Source organism: Notothenia rossii, assembly GCF_949606895.1.
Source record: "Notothenia rossii genome assembly, chromosome: 11".
In the NCBI taxonomy this organism is placed as follows: domain Eukaryota; kingdom Metazoa; phylum Chordata; class Actinopteri; order Perciformes; family Nototheniidae; genus Notothenia; species Notothenia rossii.
In genome coordinates this window covers 53,664,974-53,690,334 of record NC_136910.1, presented here as the reverse complement: position 1 = coordinate 53,690,334, position 25,361 = coordinate 53,664,974, and the positions used below count along the sequence as shown (strand labels likewise).

The window sequence follows — 25,361 nt, the reverse complement described above, 5'->3', positions numbered from 1 at the left end:
AATCTTACTTGGAGATGGAATCAACGCGTCTGCTGACCCAGCCGTGCTTCTAAATCCTTGTTAAATTATTTAATGAGCATATTTGATCATGATTTATTAAATAAAAATGTATTTATGTATTTTGAAAACAATATTTTTGTAGATAAATGTATGTGTATTGTTAGTGTAGCTCTACTGGTTTTATATGCTTAACAAAGAAACTATTTTGACAATGCAATTTATTTGTCAGGGATGTGTAATAAAAAGCATATCGCCTTGATTTAACCTCCTTTCTAATTGACACTGGGGCAACAAAAATTGCATAGTTGACGACAAGACTACAAGGATACTTCATCCTACTTAGATTTGACTTTTTCCAGAGTGGCAACATCACTGTTTTACAAAATAGAATACACACATATATATTTGGAAAAAGTTGTGGTGTAGTAAATTGTTGTAAAAGGTTATAAGGCTAAATATAGAAAAGTTAGTTACACATACTCTACAAAAGTAAATGTTTTATAAAAATGCAAAGTGAAAATGGCTTATATGAATTATTTAAAGAGCGAATGTGTGCATATATATGGTTTATTACTGTATATGATTTGCAAACCTCTCTCTAAATGAGGTATTTCACATGCGCGTGTCACGTACATGTATGCACGTAATACATGTAAGACTAATGAACAGGGAGTATATCACTCCCCTCTGGCTTCACAGAGATTCAGTATGCGTACATGTACCTGAATGTACTTCTGTGCAGATCTGTGTGTTTGCACATGTGTAATGAATGGCCTCCACCTCACTGCTGTCAGCATATTTTTCTTATTGATAATCCTGCTGTTTCTCCACAGGCCCCCGTGCAGGCTTTGTTAAGTCAGTTTCACTGTTGGTTGCATGCTTCGTGCCTGGGAGTATCCTCATGCCAGCTACAGTAGCATGTAAACCAGGCTGGTTTGTATGTACACTCCCCACTGTACAGCCACCCTAATGCACACAACCTTCAACAGCGTCAGAACTGTACGTTTAACTGCGTATTACTTATTTTTATCCATTTAACAACATTCTTATACTATTATACAAAATGGATCAAAAGACTGACTTTTGAATTACTTATTCAGCATAGTAACATAGTGGGATATGGACAATTCAAGAAAGGCTCTTCTTTCTACTATTCCCATCTTTCTTAAAATGTTCAGCAACAACTGAACATTAAACCTTCATAAAAAATGATTGCATGTGTATTGTACCATTCTAAATTTGTTTTAGGGGGCATGAGTGCACCAAACAATAACCTATCAATGCTAATACTATGCAAGGTTTTTTGCCAAAAGAGTGATTTGTAGAGATATTTTTGATCTATTTCGGCTGAAACAATATCTAAATAAAATAATCCAGCTGCAAATGCGTTTCTCACCGCCCAACGCAAACACATGGTCTAAATATACACATTTGTAGAGTATCTAATATCCACAGTCTCTAGATCATAAATATATCCTGCACCACGAGATCCTGCTGTCCTTCTCACTTGTGTGTCTTTATTATGTTCTGTGAACCGTATTATCATTCAGGTCTCTGCCAATACAAACTCTTAAGTAGTTATTGGTGGCTGCAGCCATTCTGATCTTCATAATATCATAATATCATGTTCCCTGAGGAAACACAAGGAGAACTTGATCTTTCATTTATGGCCTTTTTGTTATTATCAGGGGCTCTATTCATTTTTAAAGGCGCTGACTCTAAAAACACACACAGTGTTCTGAAACAGATAGGTATGTTAGGGAATATAACATTTGTCCTACAGACTACTCGACCGGCCGACCGGCCCAACTCGGTACCGCTAGTCAATTGTCAACCTGCCTTGAAATTCTCAACACATTCAGTTTAAAGTTATAACTTCAGTAATTAGCTGTTTGGGTCTACATAGCTTATCATCTGCTAAGAAAAACAGAGATGCATGGCTGTCTGGAAGGTATTGCCAGAATAACAGGTCTTAACAAACCTTCTTCTAATTAACCTCGTTGTATAATACTATGAAAGATACAACTCCTGAAAGTTAATGCGGTTGCACTTGCATTTAATGCAATGGATGTTTTGGCAATTAAACAGTAGAATTATATAATTTACATTTAAAGTATGCATACCACATTTACATACGTACATTTTTGTTTAGCTGGAGCTCTGTTAGTTTGGTCGCCCACTTGGCCTACACAGTTTTTACATTGAAATGAATGAGGGGTCTGTATTATTTCACACAGTGCTAATGTCAACCCCAAAAAGGCTCTTATTGGGCGACTGTGGCTGTGAGGGAGTGTGGTTGTCTTTCAACCAGAAGGTTGTGGGTTCGATCCCAGCCCATGCAGTCAACATGTCGATGTATCCTTGGGCAAGATACTTAACCCTGAGTTGCTCATGATGGCATGGCCAACGGTGTGTGAATGTGTGTGAATGTTAGGTCCTAGAGTAAGGTACAATGCTCTGTATGAATGGGTGTGAATGGGTGAATGACATGTAATATGTAAAGTGCTTTGAGGGGTCTTAAAGACTGGATAAAGCGCTATATAAGTACAGTCCATTTACCATTTATTTTGAAGCTTGCACTGAATCTTTGAAAGCGTCTCTCTACTTTCAAAAGGTAAAAAAAGGTACTCAGCTAGCTAAAGGCTAAAACATTTCAGACACAATGGAAACATTTAGCAGAAGCTCTATTCTGCTGCTAGAAATTAGGAAGCCCCTACCTTTCAAACCTCATTCAAATACCTATAATAACTCTAACTTGTTCTCTGTTGGGGTTAGCCACCATTATTGGTTATTCTGAAGAGATACAGGATCCTGTCAGGTCTTATTCAAGAATATGACGAAGATGGAGCCAACACTGTGATTTAGAAGCGACGGGACGCTCTCTTAAACCACCAGGACATGTCTCTTCTGCACATTTTTGGCCAAATTCTCCATTGTGTTCTTGACCCTATCGGCATGTCCTCGTTGATATTCAGTGCTTCGCGTGTTTCCCGTGGTATTTTGTCTTGTTAAGAGGGTAAACAACTGCATTCACGTATAAAATGTCCATGTTCCATGGGAACGTCAATCCCAGTCTGCGTTAACTTATATTTGTGTGCCTTTTTATTCTCTCTTCAGTGACCCTCTCCTGAATTTAACTCCCACTGGTCTCTCCTCCAAGAAGCCCCTGCAAGGAAGGCAATCCAACCCTGCACAGGAAACCAGTCTGCCTGTTATTGCTGGCAGCCATTGGAGTAGCCATGTTTTAATATTTATCTACCAAACCCCTTGTACCATATAAATCAGTGGTGCAGAGGGGCAATAGTAGACCTTACCCACAGTTACAAAAAACACAAATGTCCTTTGACAGGAAGGAAAGGTAAATAGTTCAGCAGATTGGCAAAGGGTAAGGGATCAGCAGTGCTAACATACAAAGTGAGGAGAGAGAAATGGAGACTGTGCAGGGGAAATGAAAAGAAAGATGTTCTGTTCTTGATTGAGACTAATCAGAATCACGTTTTCTTTAAGGATAATAAATGACACCAGTTTTCCTTCATGACGTTGTAGAAATACAGACTATGAATGCACCTTTTGTCACTATTCAACATAACATCTGTCAGTATTTGCTGGAGAACAATTTGTTCTGCTTGGAAATAATTCTATCTATTAATTTATTTAGGGGATTTTATACCATTCCAGTTGTCATATGACACACAGCATAACTAATGTGTTTCTGTATAACTCCCTTTTGTGAGCCTTACATAGTATACATAATCACATTTCAACAAATGGGCCAGACTGAAAAGGCAGCCAGGAGCAACATTCCCAAAGCAGGCTCGGGATTTAGCTTTTAGTTCACAGAAACTTAAGCTTTTGTTGGAATTAAACGTCTTATTTTCCGGGTATCAAAATTACACAGAGCAACAAAAAAAAACAGTTGCTGTACAATACAGTCTTGGAACAGATCAGCTGTTGATCGACCTCAACGGGTAATACAAGTATTTCAAGTGTTTGGATGTAGCCAGCGGATATCCAGGGGGAGAACCTCAAACAAGATGAGAGACTGGAGTTAGAGTCCAGAGATGTCTACTAACTGATTGTTCCACAAGAAGCCCTATAACACGCTCATTTCGGTAACAAAAAGCTGAATCATTGTCAGAGAGCCAATTAGTTTCAAGATTATATGACACACATTTCTCTCTTGACACAGTCTGTTTACCCACATTCAACCAAAGCAAGCTCGAATGTCATTGGTCAAAACTACTCGAACAACAGGTAAACCACAACGCTTCCGATACGAAAATGTTGCTCTGTTGCTTACTTCTTATGCAGAAGTTGTTAATAGAGATTATTTAGAATAAAGCTTCTTTAATGAATGATCAACAGTTATCTGTGATGCATCGTCACCCGACTCCCAGGCTGAGACTGACAGCTGGATTTTATCCGTCGCTTCCACAGCAAAGGCCAAAATCCAGAGCAGCGGTTTAGTTAATCCTACTGGGCTAACAAATTGGCTCTTATCTCTCCTCTGAGGAATCAACTTGTCAGATCACACAGATAGAGCTTGTGCAATGAAATGGCACAGTGCACACTGTTTAAATACATAAAGCCATTACCGTGTCATGTCGGAACTATTGCAGTTCCCTGGGTCCAATAAACCCGGTTTCAGCTGGGCGTACGGATCAGCAGCCTTGGAAGTATAAACCGGCGCCCCAACATGGATCCTGTCACCAGCTAATATGTCAGTTGTGGTTTTTTTTAATCCCACACTTAACAGGAGGGAAAACACTCACGCCATTCAGTTCTGACATATCCTTGAGAAAATCAGAAACAGCCAGTGCACCAGTTCACTGAGAGGCCAGCATATCGCAGAACCCCCAGAAGCATACAAATATAGTGTTACACCGTGTAATTAATAAAGGGTGCATGATTTATGTGTTTTTAGTTTTGCTCGTACATATCATAATTTTGCTTAAAAGCAGGGGTAAAGGTGTGCGGAAACACGGTGCATGATTTCTGTACAAACCCTCAGCTGGGTTAACACCGGGGCATTTGTGCCCGTCTCAGCCAATGAAAAAGCACAAAACTGTTTCTAGGTGTCCTTAAGGCCCGGTATCACAGGGAGTATCTCATTTCAGGTATTCTACACATGCTCAGCCCTCCTGTCTTTTTATAGAAAGCCCAGATGTTTATTGGAAGATTTATAAGCAGCTGAGCTGAATGTCTGGAGCTAACGCTGTGTAGCAGACCGTAGATTTTAGTCTAGCACTCTGTTATTGCAGGTTGCTAATTCTTTCAGGAGCGTGCAGTCTGAAGAGGAAGTATATGGGGCTCAGAACAGTAACAGCACCCACAGGGCTGATAATGTCAAAAGCAGCCTTGATCAAACCTGTACTGAGACACTGAGGGGCTCAACTTTTGTTGTTGTTGTTTGTGCTCAAGTAGGCACAGGTGGTATTGAACATACTGCTAGTTTGCCTGCCTGTTCATCTGTGTGCGAACAAGCACCCTCTTGAGTATTTTTATCTGTGTAAATTTGTTAGTGAAGCAGGGAGGAGATCAGGAGAGGGAAAGAGAGGGGGGCAGACAGAGAGGAACTGAAAGATACTACAGGAGAACGCTGACAAGATTTAAACACAATACTCTAATCTATACCTATCACCCCTTCCATATACTGTAAACTGCACATTACATATAAATGAGAAAAAGAGAAAACCAAAGGGGACTGAAGTGTGTGTGTGTGTGTGTGTGTGTGTGTGTGTGTGTGTGTGTGTGTGTGTGTGTGTGTGTGTGTGTGTGTGTGTGTGTGTGTGTGTGTGTGTGTGTGTGTGTGTGTGTGTGTGTATTTTTAACTTTATAAATGTTGCAAACACAACATTGAACAACAACTCGCATCACACTGTTGCCCCTTCCTCACCAAAGCAGTTCCATGGCTAGTTCGGAGCTAGTGCCCGATTAAGAACCGGTTCTTCCTGTTTCCACCTCAGTGAGGCCGGCTCTTGGCCCCGAAAACCGGTTCTTATCTTACCCCACTTGACTGCCCGTCAACAACCAAATACTTCACGCTTATGTCGGAGGCTGGAGCAAGATTAACCTGAGCAATAACAGTTCATGGCGAGTACGGCAAACTGAAGTGTGTGTGTGTGTGTGTGTGTGTGTGTGTGTGTGTGTGTGTGTGTGTGTGTGTGTGTGTGTGTGTGTGTGTGTGTGTGTGTGTGTGTGTGTGTGTCAGACCAGCACTCACCTGGAGTGAGCTTCATGCATGAAGTCTGTTTGAGCAAACATCCTGGAGTGTATATTCATGTGAAATATCCAAAATTATTCAGAGGACAGAGGGAATCCTCCTAATTTTAAATTGTGTCCATATACAGTAGAGCACTGACTGAGGCAGAAAACATTTAATTAAAATGTTGTTCTTGAGGGAGACGCTGAGCAGGTTTAAAAAATAATGAAATATTTTTCTCCAATAACCTATTGATGAAATTAGAAATAATAAAAATGCATGTTGATATGGGAAAATTATCCTCCTGAACAAAAGGTGTAGCCTAAGTATCATGAATGCTTTTTTCCACACAGATTATTTTCTAACATAATACAATCCTGTCATAACGGACGCCCTGACGTTTGAACTACGAGAAACACTTTTAAAATCAGCTCAATCTCAGAGTTTCATAGATTATTAAAGCAGTTTTATTATTTGTGTTGGACATAGCAAATGACAGTGATACATTTATTACAGTGATCTTGCTCATCTTTATCATTTCTGAAGGCTTCTACTACACATGTGCATTATTTAATTCAAATTCATAAAAAAAACTGAGCACAGTTAATAAGAAATAAGAACACCTTCTTAATTAAAAGTAGGTAAAAGTATGGATCTGAACACATTTCTAAAATACACAATAAAGCAGAATCCTTTAAAAAAGTTATATTACAAAATACAAACAAACTCTTAAAAATCTATAACACTTTATTCACACAAAATCACTATCACTAACGAGATGAATTGTTGTGAAAAATCTCTGATCTTATAAACTTTGCTTTGTTTAATTTGTTCATCGTATTAAAAATAAATCACAAACAAAAACCCTCAATGTGCGCGAGATCTACAAATCCAACACTAGGTGGCGCTGATTCATTTGCCCAAATGTCACCAAATAAGATTCACACTTTGGGAATTAAATATGTTACCTTAATTGTCTACATATTCCATGGGTTGATGTGTCTTTGGTTTCAAACTGTACCGACTGATTGGACTTTTCAAAATAAAATACATTTGTTTTTAAAGAGCTGCATCTTCAGTAAGGACCAATGGGCTTGGAGCTGACAGGAAGTCAGGAAATATGAGGCACTTACACATTGTTGATGACGTTCGGAGGAAAGATAACAAGCTATATTTTTATATTATTGGTTAAAAACTGGTATAAGGGCTGATAAATCCATGTGTGAAAGATGAGTTCCTTGGAGCTGCTACTTTGCTTCCTGAACTCCTTCCTCTTCAACTGCGGGAACACCCAGGTTATACAAATCCAGCTCAATGTCATCCTGTCGGCCCGATCTCCGCCCCCTGGTGGCCTGGAGAGACATGACAGCACACAGATGTGACTTCCTGCATCACTCTTCACTTCAGTTAAAAAAAGACAGACTGCAGTGTTCATTCAGTCAGCGATGTAAACAACAGACATGTCTCAGTACCTTACAGTATGTGTACAGGCAGACGGTCACAAGCAGCAGAGTCAGCGGCAGGACGACCGCTCGGATGATAAAAGGTGCTGGATCTGATCAAACACATGGACAGCATCACATCAAGAGTCCAATAGCAAACACACACTATAGAGACATGACACCTAAACATACATCCTCAGTCCACTCCAGCGTTATCCTGGTGAGCATCATGTATTGTCCTACAGTAAACTGTAACATCGTACCTGTGACAATGACGGAGAGCAGACGGCTCTCAGAGGAGAAGTCCTGAGAAAAAGCAGAGACGTGATAAACACAGCTGTAGCTTCCTTGGTGGGCGGGCTCGACAGAAGGAAACAGGAATTGGGCAGAGTGATTGACAGCTGGCTTTGAGTTGTAGTTGTGGGCTAAACTGGAGGAGGTGAAGTTGAGCTGGAAGGAGCCTCCTGGGTACTGAGGCTGGATGGAGCAACTGATGGTGAAGGTGGAGCCTCTGATCATCTGGAACTCCTGCTGCTGGGCCTCGGAGACCCTGTCCATGGAGGAGGACAGAGAGATGTTGGGCTGAAACAGCAGATCTATCAACAAATAGAGAGGACACATTCACCTTCAACAAAAAGGATATGATGTCAGGATACTGACTAACAAAAAGACTGAGGACATGATTTCATTGATGATGTCACAGGTGGGTTTACCTGAGCAGGTGAGGTTCATGAAGTTGTTAGAATTACTTGGTGTTGAACACTCCCTCAGAGCAGATCCAGACAGAACACAGGCAGTTCTGATCATCCACACTGATCTGTCTGAGGACTCTTCTCCCCGTCCTACAGAAACAGCAGAGCCACAGTCCAGCTCTCTGCAGGCAGTATCTGCTGTCTTCAGGCTCCAGAGAGAGTTAGAGAAGACCACTGGTCTCCAGTCTGACTGATGTTTCATCTCCAGTGTTCCTGCACAGCGCCTGTCTGCTCCCACCAACCTGACGGACTCTGAACAGAGACAAGAGGGTCATCAGAGAAATAATCTAACAAGTTTCATGAAAACAGAAATGAACCAAATCACAGCTGCAGCTCCTCTCTACCTGAGCAGGTGAGGCTAACAGCTCTGCCAGGTGAGCAGGTGTTTCTCTCTGAGCCTGAGCTACAGTTCAGGAGAGCAGACTCATGGCCTCCACACTGGAACTCTTTGGTCGACATTGGACCCTCCTTTTCTCCATAGGGCACCCCCTGGAGGACTGAAGGAGCCCCACAGTCAAGATCCCTGCACACCACCTCTGCATCCTGCTGGTCAAAGTCAGCCTCACACACTGAGGACCACGATGGGTTAGACTCGTCAGACTTCACCTCCAGTCTGCCTGAGCACAGACTAGTTCCATCCAGCAGCCTGACAGAGTCTGGAGAGGACAGAAGATAAAACAGAGAGAGAGGGGAAAGACACAAATAAAAGAGGTGTCACGAAACAATATTTCAATGATTCAAACTGGACTCAGTTCCAACATCTATATAGAATCGTACATGTCGTATCCATTTGTGAACACTTTCACTGTGTCTTCCAACAATAACACATCATCATCTACAGATTGCTGTTTTCTGTTCCTTCTGCTCATGTACTCAAACATCACTGCTCTCACACAGAGACTCTAAAACGGTTTTATTCTTTCTTATTATTTTTGACAAGAGCTGATCCTAGAGTACAAATCTGTTTAGAAAATGATTTGTGAAAGGTGAATGTGACATGGTCAGGACCCTCTCCTTCTCAAGGTGAAGGAAGCCTCAACGAGCCCCGGCTGAGCTGAGCCGATCAAACCACCTTTTTTCCAATGAAATTAATTCCATTCAGGCGAGGCCTAGTGTTGGTTCAGAGCTGGTTTAACTTGTGAATCTCCTAAGAACCAGTTTGCTTTTCACCGAGCAGAGCCCTGTAGGAGCCACGTCATGAAGTCACCATTACGTTGCTGCTTTTTCCAGCATCCCTCACAACAACAACAACAACAACAACAACAACAACAACAACAACAACAATGGTGGACTGTGTGGTCTCTGTGCTTCGGTAACAACTTTGTATTGTTGCCATGAACTGTTGTTGCTTAACACAACTGTTATACTGTAGATGATGTCATAAATTATGTTATTGATGATGTCACATATGGGTTTACCTGAGCAGGTGAGATTCAGGGTGTTGCCAGAGGGATATGATATTGCACACTCCCTCAGAGCAGATCCAGACAGTACACAGTCAGATCTGATCATCCACACAGATCTGTCTGAGGACTCCTCTCCCCGTCCTACAGAAACAGCAGAGCCACAGTCCAGCTCTCTGCAGGCAGCATCTGCTGTCTTCAGGCTCCAGAGAGAGTTAGAGAAGTCCACTGGTCTCCAGTCTGACTGATGTTTCACTTCCAGTGTTCCTGCACAGCGCCTGTCTGCTCCCACCAACCTGACGGACTCTGGACAGAGACAAGAGAGTCATCAGAGAAATAATCTAACAAGTTTCATGAAAACAAAAATGAACCAAATCACAGCTTCAGCTCCTCTCTACCTGAGCAGGTGAGGCTAACAGCTCTGCCAGGTGAGCAGGTGTTTCTCTCTGAGCCTGAGCTACAGTTCAGGAGAGCGGACTCATGGCCTCCACACTGGAACTCTTTGGTCGACATTGGACCCTCCTTTTCTCCATAGGGCACCCCCTGGAGGACTGAAGGAGCCCCACAGTCAAGATCCCTGCACACCACCTCTGCATCCTGCTGGTCAAAGTCAGTCTCACACACTGAGGACCACGATGGGTTAGACTCGTCAGACTTCACCTCCAGTCTGCCTGAGCACAGACTAGTTCCATCCAGCAGCCTGACAGAGTCTGGAGAGGACAGAAGATAAAACAGAGAGAGAGGGGAAAGACACATAATAAAAGAGGTGTCATGAAACAATATTTCAATGATTCAAACTGGACTCAGTTGCAACACGAGTTCCTCATTAACAACAGAAAACATCTTTTATAACAACACAGAGTGCTATTTTACCATCACATCGACGTATTGCACTTTAACAAGTGTATCCATTTGTGATCACTTTCACTGTGTATTCAAACAATAACACATGATCATCTAACATCATTAAGCGTCTTTGAGTTGTGAAAAGCGCTATATAAATAAAATGCATTATTATTATCTGCAGATTTCTCTGTGCTCCTTCTGTTCAGGTATTCCAACACCTCTGCTTTCACACAGAGACTCTTTAATTTATGTGTTTAGTATAAGTTGTTCTTGGCAAGTGTGGCATCATCGTTGAATTCAAGCTGTTGTTTGTAAATTGATTTTGTGTGTTCCATAAGATTGTGAATTGTAGCATCATTTATTGTATTGTGAAAAAAAGATATATATATAAAATGTAATTGATGTTGTCACAGATGGGTTTACCTGAGCAGGTTAGATTCAGGGTGTAGATAGAGGAATATGCTTCTGCACACTCCCTAAGAGAAGATCCAGACTGAACACAGTCAACATTGATCCTCCACACAAGTGTCTCTGAGAAGTCTGTGTTCTCTCCTACAGAAACAGCAGAGCCACAGTTCAGATCCCTGCAGGCAACTTGTGCTTCTTCCAGGGTCCTGAAAGAGTTAAAGCCCCATACTGGCCTCCATTCTCCCTGATGTTTCACCTCCAGTGTTCCTGCACAGCGACCGTCTCCTCCCACCAACCTGACACCAGGGTCTGAACAGAAACAAGAGAGTCATGTAATGTAATTGCTTTTAGCAGATTTGAATAATTAGGGCTTCGGAGTCAGAGGGAATGATTAAATTATTAATACAAAAACATAAATTAAATATAAATTACTCTTAATGATGTATCATAATAACACATTGATTGATACAAAAGGACCTGACATGGACTCATCACACAAACAACACCACTGTATAATCAGTAATAGTGGTACTGATGAAAAGGTGCTGATGGGTTGTTGTTTACATTTGAAATATATCCTGTTTCACTTTTGTTCATTAACACGGTGAAATGATAAAGGATAAAACTAGGAACAGCACTTAGCGGGGAAGTCTTTCAACTACATCATGACATATGTTAAAGGGTTGTTTTCAGAATTAAACTACTTTATTCGGTATATTAAACTGAGCAGTTTACCTGTTGAGCTGTGTCCTTCTTGGAGTCCTGAGAAGAAAATCAGAAGATACGGTCATTTTGTACAGAGTTTTCTATTATGTCAGAAACATGTCTGTGAACTCACTTTGGAGTCATTTCAACAGGACTAAAGCTGAGAATAAAATGTTAATACAGAAAACACAAATCAGTTTATTTAGAGTTAAAGTAACAGATACATTCAGGAAATATGCTTCTTCAATTTAAATGATTAATGTTGCAACATCATCACACTTAAAATGTTTTACAGCAACAATAAAATAGCGATCGTAAATTGTTGTCAGAACAAATCTGGTAATAGTTCATTGTGGAATTAGGAGGAACCACACCAGAGAAAAGAGATGCTGCCAGTTCCCACCTACTGCTGTCACCTGAATGCCTCACTCTCTTATCACTAACTACAGACATTATCTCACTAACCCAAACCTATACAAGAACTAGCACGGCAGTGGCGAGCCGTGACTTTCATACCTAGGCCCTCTGACCCCCACCCATTCCCTCGAGTTATTACGTCACAGCGTATACTTCAGCGGAATATCAAAACAACGGCTCGGGGTGCAAAACGCATCAATGAAAGTGACCCTCTACCACACAAAACAACACCTGTAAATAACCCTATTTGTGTTCTTTGAAATTGAAAAGGATATTGCATTGTGTTTGTTACTTTCGTTGCAGTTGTATGTCTTAAGTGTAATTTGGCACGCTGTTGACAGGAAGTTGTTGTTGCTATAGAAACAAGAAAAGTTTCACAGCGGGCGGAACTTGTCATAAAGTCCGCGATAATAACACCCACCCAGCGCCGTATAGACTTCTATCTATATGGCGCTGCACCCACCCATTTAGAGGGAAGATATGATTGGTCAATTGTACTCTCTCGTCCAGTTACTATAGCTGGGCCCTCTGTGAATTCATAGCTAGACCGCCTGGACGTCCAACAGCTCCTCTCTTCACAGTAACTCGCAGAGACGAGCTTCTTTCATTTAACCCTTCACATTCCAACATAAACTGAATAGGCAGATTCAAAGGATTTATTTCTTTGGAAATGTTATTTTAAATACAATTAAATCAAGCTATTTTGGTAAAACTAATGAAAAAAATATATATATTTTTAATGTTTTTAAATATTATTTTGTAAAATATCTTAGGCCCTCACTAAGGGCCTAGAGGGCCCTGACGGCTCGCCACTGCAGCACGGTCACAAAACTTCTCGTAACCACCGCTAAACTAAAGGCTGCTAATGTTGGGTGTTATGAAATGTAGTCGTCTCATTTAGACACTTGTTAGCAACCACCATTTTTAAACTGACGTATTTTATTCATAGCACAAAACATTAAAATCCCTCCCCTTATTTCAGGATATCAACCAAAAAGACATTCAGAAATCTGCTTGGACCCTTTCAAAATGAAGAAATAATCCAAACTTTGTTGAGTTTATACTGTGAGAGAAAGGAAATAAGGTAAATAGTTTCAGTTTTAAGAATCAGCACTTTCTGACCCGATGTCTCCTGCTCCTCTCTTCCTCTATCTTTGATATTTTATAAGAAAAGAGTTCTGTTTGCAGAGCATAGGCTCCCACTGATGTTGTGTGTATTTGTGTCTTCAATAGTCTGTGTGTTTGTGTGTGTGTGTGTGTGTGTGTGTGTGTGTGTGTGTGTGTGTGTGTGTGTGTGTGTGTGTGTGTGTGTGTGTGTGTGTGTGTGTGTGTGTGTGTGTGTGTGTGTGTGTGTGTGTTTGCACATTTGTGAGTGTGTGTTTTGTATTTGCATGTGTTTGTGCGTGTCTGTGTGTTGTTAAAATGTGTTTTTGTGAGTGCATGTGTGTGTTTGTTCGTACGTATGTGTGTATGTGAGAGTTTGTATGTGTGTGAGGGTGTGTCCTTGTTTGGAAGTGTGTGATTTTGTGATTCAGAATCAGAATATCTTTATTCGTCCCAAAGAGGGGAAATTAAAAAATTTCAAAAATACTTTGTGGGTTTGTGTAAGACAGGGAGTAAAGTGACCCCACGTTTGCCTAAAAACCAGACAGTGTAAATATATGGACCTCATGTATATCCAAAAACCAGATGGTGTGTGTACAGTATGTATCCGCCCCCTATTGGTCAGTAGCTGTAAGTCTCCAGTAAGCTGCTTCTAGTTGCTCAGTGACCTATGCTCTGTCCGATGTTGATGATCTCTGTGTTTACTCCAGAATCCTGCCTAAGTGTGTTACTGAGTGAAAAATGTTGTGACTGCTTGTTGAAGTGTTTGAGTGTGTTTCTTACCGTGTGTGTGTGTGTGTGTGTGTGTGTGTGTGTGTGTGTGTGTGTGTGTGTGTGTGTGTGTGTGTGTGTGTGTGTGTGTGTGTGTGTGTGTGTGTGTGTGTGTGTGTGTGTGTGTGTGTGTGTGTGTGTGTGTGTGTGTGTGTGTGTGTGTGTGTGTGTGTGTGTTTGTGAAAACTTGTGTATGTAAGATAGTCTGTAAAGTACCTCAGTGCCTCAGTGTGTGTGTGTGTGTGTGTGTGTGTGTGTGTGTGTGTGTGTGTGTGTGTGTGTGTGTGTGTGTGTGTGTTTGTGTGGTGTGTGTGCGCGCGTGCGTGTAACTTTGTAAATGTTGCACACACAACATGTGGTCTTAATGTGGTCTTATATAGAGAGAATTATAAAAAACATGTTAACATGCAAATCCCAACCACACACACATCACGAGTGATAAGGACATGCAACATATTGAACAACCGCATCACACTGTTGCCCCTTCCTCACCAAAGCAGTTGCCGGGCCAGTTCGGAGCTAGTGCCCAATTAAGCACCGGTTCTTCCTGTTTCCACCGCAGTGAGGCCGGCTCTTGGCCCCGAAAACCGGTTCTTATCTTGCCCCACTTGACTGCCCGTCAACAACAAAATACGTCACGCTTGGCTGGGGCAAGATTAACTTGAGCAATAACAGTTCATGGCGAGTGCGGCAAATTACATTTTTTACAAGCAGTAGCGCTAAACAAAGTTACTAGAACACGACCATACACTTACATAAAGTGAGGCAACACTAACCAGGCTCAGCGTGATGCTGTTTGTTTTTACCTTACTTTTAATGACCATCCATTCGCTGTTATTTCAAAGACCAGCACACTGCCTCATAAGTTTTCCTGTTGTTTTTTATTATAGCAGCTATCATGTGGAATGAGTACATGGGCTACACAAGTAAAATCATAAAGAAAAATACGCTGGTTAAATTTGCCTGTAAAAAACGACTAATGCCACAATATGATATCAAACTTTCAAGATAATCAGATTAGCTTCGGTTGCTATGACATAATCACCTGTCTAATACCAGAGAAACTTTAATAATGGCGTTGTGATGCCAAACAGCGTAAATTCAGTCCAAAACACATTCACTTATGGAGTTTGGGGATATGCATTAGTTGATTGTGCGACAGACTGAATTACTGCTCTCCAGTGGATGCTGCCGTGAGTTAACGGTAGACTAAACTCCGCTGGACGAGCAGCACTGCAGCGGTTGGTAAATGCACCTGAACCACATTAACAAACAATGAACCAGAGCTTCGTACAATTAATTCCAACATGAACATCGACCCGACGCAGTGCCCCATGGTTGTTGTTGTTGTGACAGGCGTTGCTGAGAAATCAGTTGCATAAACGGTAATGTCATGATGCAGCACCAGTGGGGCTCTAGGCGGTGGAAACACAACTGGGCCAGTGGTAGAGCACAACTCTGAGACACACTATCTAAAGACATACTCACTGTGGAGGCGTTAACGTGGCCTCCAGTGAAAAAAATAACGTAATTCCTCAATATGACTGAATATAAACACACCGATGTGAAGTTCAATAAAAAATATATTTACCCGAAGAAAAATAGAATAGAAGTGGATTTCTACCTGAGCCCCACAGCAGCAGCAGCAGCAGCAGCTGATCCATGTCAGTCGGTCTGTTTGTCTGTCTGTCTGTCCCTCTATTCTGAGCATCTCATGTTCTGTCTTCGCTTTATATCAGCGTACAGGGAGAGGTGAATCTTCATTGAAAACTAACTAATCGTGTACAAGTCGTTTTCATATCAGATCGTATATATATCTGATTGTTATCTGATCTTATATCGTATTTATATCTGATCGTAACATCACGCCACTCTTCTCCCACACAGTGTTTCCACATTGAGGGGAATTATTAAACGCTAGTCATTAGGAGTAAAACAAGTGGACTTAAATGTGCAATTTAAAATAATATTCTCTTTCACATGCCTTCAGAATGACTCAAATTGGATTTTGCTGCCGAATATTTTTAAGCAAGCAACTCCAGAACAAAGAAAATAACTCAACAAAGACAAGTGCAAAAAACGAAGTCTTTACTTACTAAAGTATAACAAGGATACAAAAATCCAGGCAGGCTAAGTAAAGGATGTTAAACCATGAGTGCAGCGTAAAAACAGGCTAAGGTGAAACAGTCTTGGTTGGGACTATGGAGTGGTTTTGTAATCTTCATTAATATAGACTAAAAATGATAGGTAGCTTGATTCAAGGTGTGAAATCTCAGGAATCAACCTTGTTTCAGACAACAACAAAAAAAACGATATGTGAAGTCCGCTACAGTGAGTCTCTTTCACTTGATAAGGTTTTTCTGTCGGCCATGTTTTCGGTGGATCATGCTGCCGTTCCTGTTTGCGCTGACACACACATCTGTGTGATCATTAATTGTGTTCCTGCCACGCAGCAGTATAGATCTATAGAAGGAAAATTTGTTTGGACATTTCGATTTTCAGTTTTTCCCCTCCCTTTATCAAATTGGTACATTAAAGAGGATTTAACAATATATATTAAACTTTAGTTCACTTCCCTGAACTGCATTTCTGAGAAACTGAACATCAAGATGCTGATGGATTACAGATTACAGAATCCGTTTCCTGTTTCCATGACGACCCGAGAGTGTGCGATCAGATTAAAGGTGTCTGTGTGAGCAACAAACTCTGTTGGGGGGTGGGGGGATCCAAGCAATACATCGATGTGCACTACAACAGGTAAACAAGGACTGTATTCACAGAGGTCCAAAAAGCACAAGTTTGCATTTATGCAATAACCATTATGTGGTCTATAAACCACATGTCACATTCAATCTCCTGTTTTTGGTCTCTACCTACCCCTCAAGGAAATAGTTAGCTTTTTAAATGCTAAATGTTTTACCTTGTTACCAGCTAACTGTGTGTCTGCCAGAACATTGATATCTAGGTGATAATTATTTGCAGGGTTATTCTAGCGACCTCTTTTACATTGACAACACTTAAATAAAAGTATGAATCAAGTTTCAGGTCTCAAACATACAGCTGTTTCATGTATAAACAACTAAGTTTAGGTGCACCTTAAATTCAAATTAAATGTTTGTCACCAACAAAAATTCAAAATATCACCTATGATGCTTTCTTATTTACTATTTTGTAAAGGATTTATGTCTATGTCTATTACTTTTCAAATACAGTATCAATTCTATACTATAAAGAAGAAAAAGAGATGAGATAAAGATACACAGAGCAGGAAAAGGAAAAGTGGAGGAAGACAGAAGAGTCATCCTCAGCCTCGGGCATTATCTGCCCAGATAATGATGGGGTGAGGATCTGTGCCACCGGGTGGCGGGGGTGGCAGTGGACCTAGTTGACTCTCATGGACCAGCTGGACAGTCAAAAGGACAAACAGACAGCCACTTCATTCAGCCCTGCTTATTATGAATGTATTTAGTCATCCAATTCTTCCCATCTTTGCTCTTGAACTAACAGGGAGAAACACAGAGCAAGAGCTATCTCTTGTGAGAGTGGAGTAAGAATCTCGCAGACAAATCTGTCCGAAAAAAAAAGAGATGGACACGCAGCCTGATTGACGATGACTTACTCTTATCCCTCAGTCATGTCACCATTAGAGGGAAAAACAGGGCAGGATGAATGTGACTATTATTTTTAACCGTGATAGGATATGATCCTAATCTAATCTCCTGATAGCCAGAGGTAAGAGAACAAGTTGAGACATGTGACGTAATACATCGTTGCCCACACCTTTAATAAATCCTCCTAAACAGCGCCAGAAACATGGTAATTTTTGTTTCAACTTGAATTCATATCAGCATCGTAGCTCTGTTTTTATTACCTCAACCAAGGAATTATTTGGTAGGCAGTTTATTGGAGGGTTTGGTTGTTTGTTGGCTATAGGGAAAACTTCTGCTTTCGACAGCACGGCATTATGGGTAATTTGTAAAGTTTTGCTGTCGAGAGCATCAGTGTATTCATGCGCCAATGATCAGCGGGCGGGTTGCTGCGTTTCTTTTAAACCTGGCAAACCAGACAAAGGGCAATCATCCCCCTGTGTCTAAAAGTGACCAAACATTTAAAGAGAGTACTTTTTTATTATTAATTTTGATTTTCATATTTTACATACTTTATTCAATAGACATCCACTTTTCACAATTCTCTTCTGTAACTTGCATGTTGTCAGAACGTTGATGTGTGGACCTGAATGCAGACACAGACTCAAGAGTGAGATGAATGAAGGGAATTAAGGAATGAAGGTGGAATGAGCCGGGAGATGGCTGGCTAAGGCAGAGGGCACAAGGGCGTTGAGATCTGGCTGCACCAGCTGGAGCTTTGTGGCTGAAAATGAGGGAGAATGGCATAAGCTGGCTGGTGGTAGCAGGTGGTGAACTGTTTGGGGAACAGGTTGGCAGGTAATGATTTTGATGCAAATAGAAAGCCTTCACAATATAAACAGAAGGAGACCAAACACGTGGCCCTGGAGAACACCTTGAGAGAGTGGCAGTGGCAGAAGGACAGTGGTGAATGCCTATAAACATAATAGAAAGAGAAGAATGGTGTTGATGATGTGTCAAAAAGTGTTTGACCAACCATAATAGGCTTGGAAATTCTTGGCCTGATCCAATTGGCTGACTTCAGTCCAAATCTAGCCTGAGAGCTGCACCATGCAAATTCTATCCCAAATTGGTTTATGTCCCAGAAAAGATTTGGCATTTTCTGTTTCCTCATCTATAAATCAATGTTTTTTTCAATAAGTTGTATGATTAGATTCTTGAAATAGGGTTATAAAAAGCTTTATTAATGTTCCTGTTTTGTTGCAAAGCAGTAACTGTTGGATGATAGGCAAGAGCTGGACGAACTAACTTAAGTGGTCCTCCCTACCAAATTTACAAAAAGGAAGCAACTTATAAATAAATAACACCGAAGACGCTAAAGGGCTAACAACCATTTCACATTACAGTCAATTACAGATGCTAAATAATCAATTTCCAATGCTAATTATATACATTTCATTGTCAAGTGACAATGTATTCCGCTTCAAGTCTCCAATTCCCAACTGAAAATCAAACTGCTATCATGGAAACTCTAACCATTGAACGCTCTTTTCTTCCCAGTCCTTGTACTTTCTCGCCCCTTTATCCCCAACTGAAACTACTTTTAGCAGCTTTATTTTCTGTCTGAGTGATTCACATCCAGGCTCTTTGCCTTGCTCTCCAGTCTGTTTTATACCCCTTTTACCTTCTCCACTCCCTCTCCATAGTCCAGTTGCATTTCCCCTATCGCATTATCAAAACCATTTTGCCATTCAGAAGCTGCCTGCTGCTTCCTGAGTCTGCCTTTCATGGAAAAGTGCTCTCTCTGCCATGAATATGTAGTATTAATAGCACGCACCTAGCATCCAACTTCTACCGCAGTCTCACAAATGGAAATGTTTTTGAGAAGGTGTGCATCACATTCTCACTATAGGAGTCAAAAGAGCAAGTGCCACACCAATGGCCCTATATGAATTTTCTTTCAGGCTACGGCTGAATTATTGATTACGTTAATCTAAAAGAGTGGCAGCTCACTGTTCAATAGCGGCCCTTAAGGTTCCATTAGCCCTACTGTTCGATAATGACTTGTTCTTGTGCAATGCATTTAACTGGCTGTAATGACTCATCTAATGCTACACTCCCCATTAACTCTATTCAACATACATTTGCCTTCTTCCAACACAGAGGCATGATGACATAGCTCTTACAGTCTATTGCATGTTAGCTGTAATAGACGATAAATGGTCTATGTCAGTTGTTTAAAGTGCAAACAGAACAGCCCTGACATATTAACACAATGTAAAAGTGCTTATTCAAACATCCATCTTGGACAACCATGCATCGAATTTTCCCACATCCTACCCTTTTCATCTCAATGGTGGTCCTTTCTTTACACGACACTTTCTTTCATTAATTCTATTTTTAAATGATCAGCAGGATATTCTCTAGCGACAGTGATATCCTCACACTGTAGCTGCTGTGGTTTACAGTGGGTTCCGAAATTAAATATGTCTCAGTGTGATCAGTGATCTCTGGCTCTAGAAGAAGTGTCAGCATCTTAATGTTCTGTTATGTTTTGTAAGAAATGCTCAATTGGATTCTACCTGTTCCTATAATACCCTAATTATTTTTGTGTGGTGCATTTTAATCAACCGAATTCTTGTTTGACATTCTTTTATACATTGTTCGACTGTCAACCTGTCCTGATGATTTTCTTGTATATTACTGAATGTAAAAACACAAAACTTAATTTCCTCCCGGGATAAATATGTTATCTGTTGTGTTACTGATTTTAATGCTTTTTACAGCAGTATGCAGCAGTGTGTCAGTGTATGATGGTCAGAGGTGCTGTGTGCCACGAGTTTGCTCAGCAGGATCTCTTCAGCCTTATTGTTGGACCGCTGAATGTGACTATCACAGTGGCCGGTTATTCTTACGGCCTGCAATGAGCTCAAATTGAAAAGAGAAAGGGGCAGCAGATGTGGTGTCAAAATGTGCCGCGGTTCCAACTCAATCTCCAATTCAAATCCCTCAGTTCCAGCCATGGCCTGTTTGGTTACTAAGCAGCTTTTTGAGAGCCAAGACAGACCAGCATTGTATGAAGAAAACCATAAAAGCCAAAGAAAACTCATTAAAGATGACTCAAAAACTGCTTTTGTGCAAGTGGCCTACACCGTAGTACTTGACCCATTTATCCATTCAGTTACCTTATTTTATTTTATTAAGAATAGCCCTCTCTTTAGATGGAAACTAATGGAACCGATTTGGGGGCTCAGGTGTCCCAGCTGCACAAGGATTCAGACACAAAGCATCAATCCAAGGTAACACAAGTGCAGAACGCATCTCATCATGTCTGTGTGTCATTTTCATTACATTGATGGCAGATATTTTTCTCCGAAATGGGCAAAATACAATGAAAGCCCGTTCTTTAACTGTGTACTGCATGGCCGAAATGTTTGTTTGTAGTGATAATCACTTCAGTCCATCTTTTTGTTATTACATTTTTAATATATGTTGTATTGTTAATTGCAGAGACCGGCTTGCCACCGTATATCGCATACCATCTCATCATCTTATTGGAAGGTAAGCAGACAGATACCCAACTTAATGTGGCACACGACATCAAACCATGAGTTCTCGATTATCATGTCAGACAACAAAGTTTACCCTTTTTTCCGGTCAAATGTATTTAACTTATTTAATTGTGCCTCCCCAGAAAAGAATGTTTTTAGTTTTGGTATATCGGCTTGTTTGTTGGTTTGTTTGTTCTGACTGGTCGGATTTTAATGAAAGTTGGTTGAGGTGTGCAGCATGGGCAAAGGAAGAATCCCTTTACATTTGGATTGGATCGCAGGGCAAACTAAGTCTTTTTTAACTTGTAAAATAGGGCCTGGGTCACTGTTTGGATCCATCAACACCACCCTCACTGATTTTGTTATGAGGTAGAAGGCTTATAGAGATAGATAAGACCACTTTTGACATTTAAACCAACATCTTGCTATCCAAGAGTGGGTTTAAACAATGGGTGGGATGTGGTTAGGGTTATTGATAAGTATATCTATAGCCAGTTCCATTGAAGACTGTGAGATTTAGTTAAAAGCTCAGGTAAAAAAAGGCCCTTGAATTTAGTTTATTTGTATAAACCCTGGATTTAAAACCAAAGCCACATTTTATTTCCTATAGAAATTCAGGAGAAAAGTCACCTGCAATTGACATTCTCAGTTGAAGACGAGGCCTTGCCAAGTATCTTGTGATGGACTAAGAACTGTTCAACAAGTATTAAGAACAATAAGAACAAAACACACAGTTGTAAAATCATATGGATCATGTGTGGTGCACTGACTGAATACCCACAGTGGCTCTCAGCCAAAAACAAAATTCCCATTTGTTCAAAGTTGATTAAATATGGTCACATGCTCCTCCAACAGTAGTGGCATGTGACCATATTAAATCTCTCTGTATAATAGAGACGTTCTCAAATGAAGGAATTATAACAACGATGGTTGTAATTCAGCATACAATACGATACGATACAATTTTATGGAATGTCATTTAATTGAGTTTAAATGTCATTTAATTTTCCAAATGTGGGAATATTTGCTCTGATTTGAGGCTTTAGATTGTTTTACATTTTCAAACTGCTCCTTTAAATTGTGCATATCTTGTTTCAGTTTCTTGTACTTTTGCACGTTTTGAGTTCTAAATCTACTACTTTTGCTATCATTTTAATACCCTAATACCCAAGAAAATCACACAAAGAACAAGAGGGCATGTCACAGAGGAAGAATAAAGGACAATGAAGGACAGAAGGGATGATGGGAGAAACTAAGAGGACAATAACGAATGAAGGTCATTTCTTAAGGGACGGCAGAAAATACACTTTAAAACAAAGCCTAGGAGACAGAGCAGTTACAGAACTGTGTGTGTGTGTGTGTGTGTGTGTGTGTGTGTGTGTGTGTGTGTGTGTGTGTGTGTGTGTGTGTGTGTGTGTGTGTGTGTGTGTGTGTGTGTGTGTGTGTGTGTGTGTGTGTGTGTGTGTGTGTGTGTGTGTGTGTGTGTGTGTGTGTTTCACCCAAGCCAGGAAGCAGGTGCTGGTTTGGTTCCTGCTCCAGTGAGCTGTGTCTGGGTGGCTCCACTCCCAGCTGGGGCCCAACAAATTCTGATGTGCGTGTGTATGTGTGTGTGAGGTTGAAGGAGGTGAGCTGCCATGCGGACGAGGTGATTAGATTAGCAGCATCTGAGTCCTGGGCTCCGGGCCGGGGGTCTGTCGGAGGGTCAGGGCTCGTCTCTCTCCGTACTTTCAGCTGCTCTCTGATTAGCCGCTGATGGGCGAAGTCACCCACAACTTACAGCCGAGCCAACTTTTCTCTCCGGTAAACAAGGTGACCGTGTTCTGCATTTGCCAACATGTCTCTGCCCATCGGAAATTAGTAAGCTTACAGCCGGGTTTCTTGGCTGCTGGTAATATGTGGTTATGTGTACGTATACTTACTGTAAATAATATCCTACCAAGTGCTGTTGGTAATGTGGCCTGTCACTGTGTTCATTTGACAGATAGTGTACAGATTTGTATCTTTCAATGTCAACATGTATTTAACTTATATTTAACTTTTTTGGTTCTCTTTCACATTTTGAGATTTATATTTTGTGTTTGTTGATTTTAAATCTTTCACATTTCGTGCAATGCCTTGTTTCATGTTTCTGTGAAGAACACAATTCCCAATTTAGGATCAGTGAAGTATACATTTGCTCATCTTATCTTACTGAATAACTGGTCAAATGGACATATATTCTAATTGGTTTGCTCTGAGGTTTTTATTTCTACTGATTATGAGAATTTTGGGCCAAATACCAAGGTGCAAGATCTTTATTAAGAGCTTAACGTCCAATTATTCTCCTATTTTAACTGCACCTGACAACTTGTGAAAAGGATCATTAGGCAAAATGGACCTACAAAAGAAGTGAAAGCTATGGCTCTGTTTGAGGAAGAAACCTCCCAAGCTGCTTCCAATTAAAAGCTTTCCACTGTTGAAGCTTTAAGGGAGGAAATGCAATGTAATTGTCACTTAGTGGAATGTTGTTAGTGGTGCTATTCTTTCATAAGAATTGGTAAGAAAGTGACATTTTGGTGCTGGTCTGTCAGCAGATGAGTTTTCATTATAGCAGGGAGGACACATAAAAGAAGAAATAACCACAACGAGCTATTAGATGAAGTTGTGCAGGCAACAGGCTGTTTTTGTGGTTTGTTCAAACCAGCCCGGTTTCCTTCTAAATAAGTTTCAATATAACTAAATTAAATCCTGAATTACCTAAAGAACACTGTTAGCAGTTTTAATTACTAAGCTTATGTTGTAAATTGATGCAAAACTTAACTTAACTTCAAAGCATTTTAATAAATGCAACAAAACATACCCAAAAAATTATGAATTCATTTCTTCCTATTAGATTTTGTTTGTGGATTTGTTTTGTCTTTTGTTGATGGCGTCATAAATATAAAAAAAAAAATTGCACTTTTTGAGGTGTTGGTTCAGGTCAGCGCAATCATCATTACAGTTTTTCTCGATTGCTAACACACTAAAATTCAACATAAAGCACAATTATTTTAACTGACACTCAAAGAGCAAAACATCGGCTCAAATCTCCAAAACTTTAAACACGTTTTCAGCTTTTCACACAATTTGCAAATCAACATGGCACTTTTTGCAAACCACTGCACACGTTTCTCCACGTGAGACACAGGAATCTGACATACAGTCACGTGTTAGCACATACAAAACACTGATATTCAAAATGCCTCACACATGGACCAATGATCAAGAAACACATTCCACCTGACCAAACACCTGATAGCATAATTGTTGTCTCATCAATCAGGATGTTAGCACTATAAAAAGACCACAGATGAGTACTTTCTTACAGCAACAATGGAAGCCAACATGGAAGCAAGAGGAAGAGCTGGGCTGAGAGTGAGAGGAGGAAGAACGAGAGGTAGAGGTAGAGCTGGAGGGAGAGGACGTGGACAAAGAAGAATACTCTCTAATGAAATGAAATGTTATCAACCATGGCTTGACGATGAGAGAGGACGTTCAGAGGGTTCAGCCTAATCTAAGCCGATGAACTGTTGCCTCTGTAATCCGGACACTTAGACTTGAAAACAGGTTAGCTACCAGTTTTCAGCTCTGCGTAATTCATGATATATCAGTGCTTATATCTGTTGTGTGAAACATATTTACTTCAGTACTGTAATTTAATTTTTGCATATAACTGTACATAAATCCTGCACAATGTACTGTGGTAGACTGACTTTTATGCAACACGCACACTGAACATCCACTATATCTTTGTTGTTTATCAGAAGGACTGAGAAACAAAGAGGTGCAGGTGGAAGGCTAAGGAGTTTCAATGCGGCACAGGAAGCAGCAGTTACAATCTTGGTTTTGGCAAACAGTGCCATCACACTTAGAGAGATCCGAAGCATAGTAACTATGTGCTGAGATGCATGATGTTATCTTTGAATAAAATATGATTTTTTTCAACAACTCATTTGTATTTCTTCATTTACTGTATTTCTGTAAACTCAAGCAATCTTTCTCTGCAGAAACCTCTATGTACAGAGCATAGCCCATAAAAGATGGAAGTGCTTTAGAGTATGCTCAGCAGTGTGTATCTGGGTGGTCAAACCATCTAGTATTATGAAGGAAGTGTGTTATGTTTGGTGCAAAAGTTTGCATTTGGTAAGTGTTTAT

At 40.5% G+C, this 25,361-nt stretch overlaps 1 protein-coding gene and 1 long non-coding RNA gene across 3 annotated transcripts; one reads left to right on the top strand and one right to left on the bottom strand.

Moving 5' to 3' along the window:
• Positions 1–6,652: 6,652 nt before the first annotated feature.
• LOC307023783 (scavenger receptor cysteine-rich type 1 protein M130-like) lies at positions 6,653–16,429 on the bottom strand. The gene is made up of 10 exons (XM_079657353.1): positions 15,675–16,429; positions 11,789–11,815; positions 11,069–11,362; positions 10,198–10,509; positions 9,815–10,105; positions 8,741–9,052; positions 8,358–8,648; positions 7,908–8,240; positions 7,675–7,757; positions 6,653–7,554 (listed from the first exon to the last, which is right to left on the bottom strand). The coding sequence occupies exons 1-10, from the start codon at positions 15,712–15,714 to the stop codon at positions 7,450–7,452; spliced, it is 2,088 nt and encodes a 695-aa protein (XP_079513479.1). The 5' UTR covers positions 15,715–16,429; the 3' UTR covers positions 6,653–7,449.
• Positions 16,430–18,079: 1,650 nt separating this feature from the next.
• LOC307023785 lies at positions 18,080–25,083 on the top strand. Of its 2 annotated transcripts, none has more exons than XR_013803771.1 (3): positions 18,080–20,936; positions 21,148–21,198; positions 22,361–25,083. It is a non-coding gene; the product is annotated as an uncharacterized lncRNA (long non-coding RNA). The 2 variants fall into 2 exon arrangements; XR_013803772.1 differs by having other exon boundaries at positions 18,080–21,198; positions 22,361–22,464; positions 22,697–25,083.
• Positions 25,084–25,361: the final 278 nt, after the last annotated feature.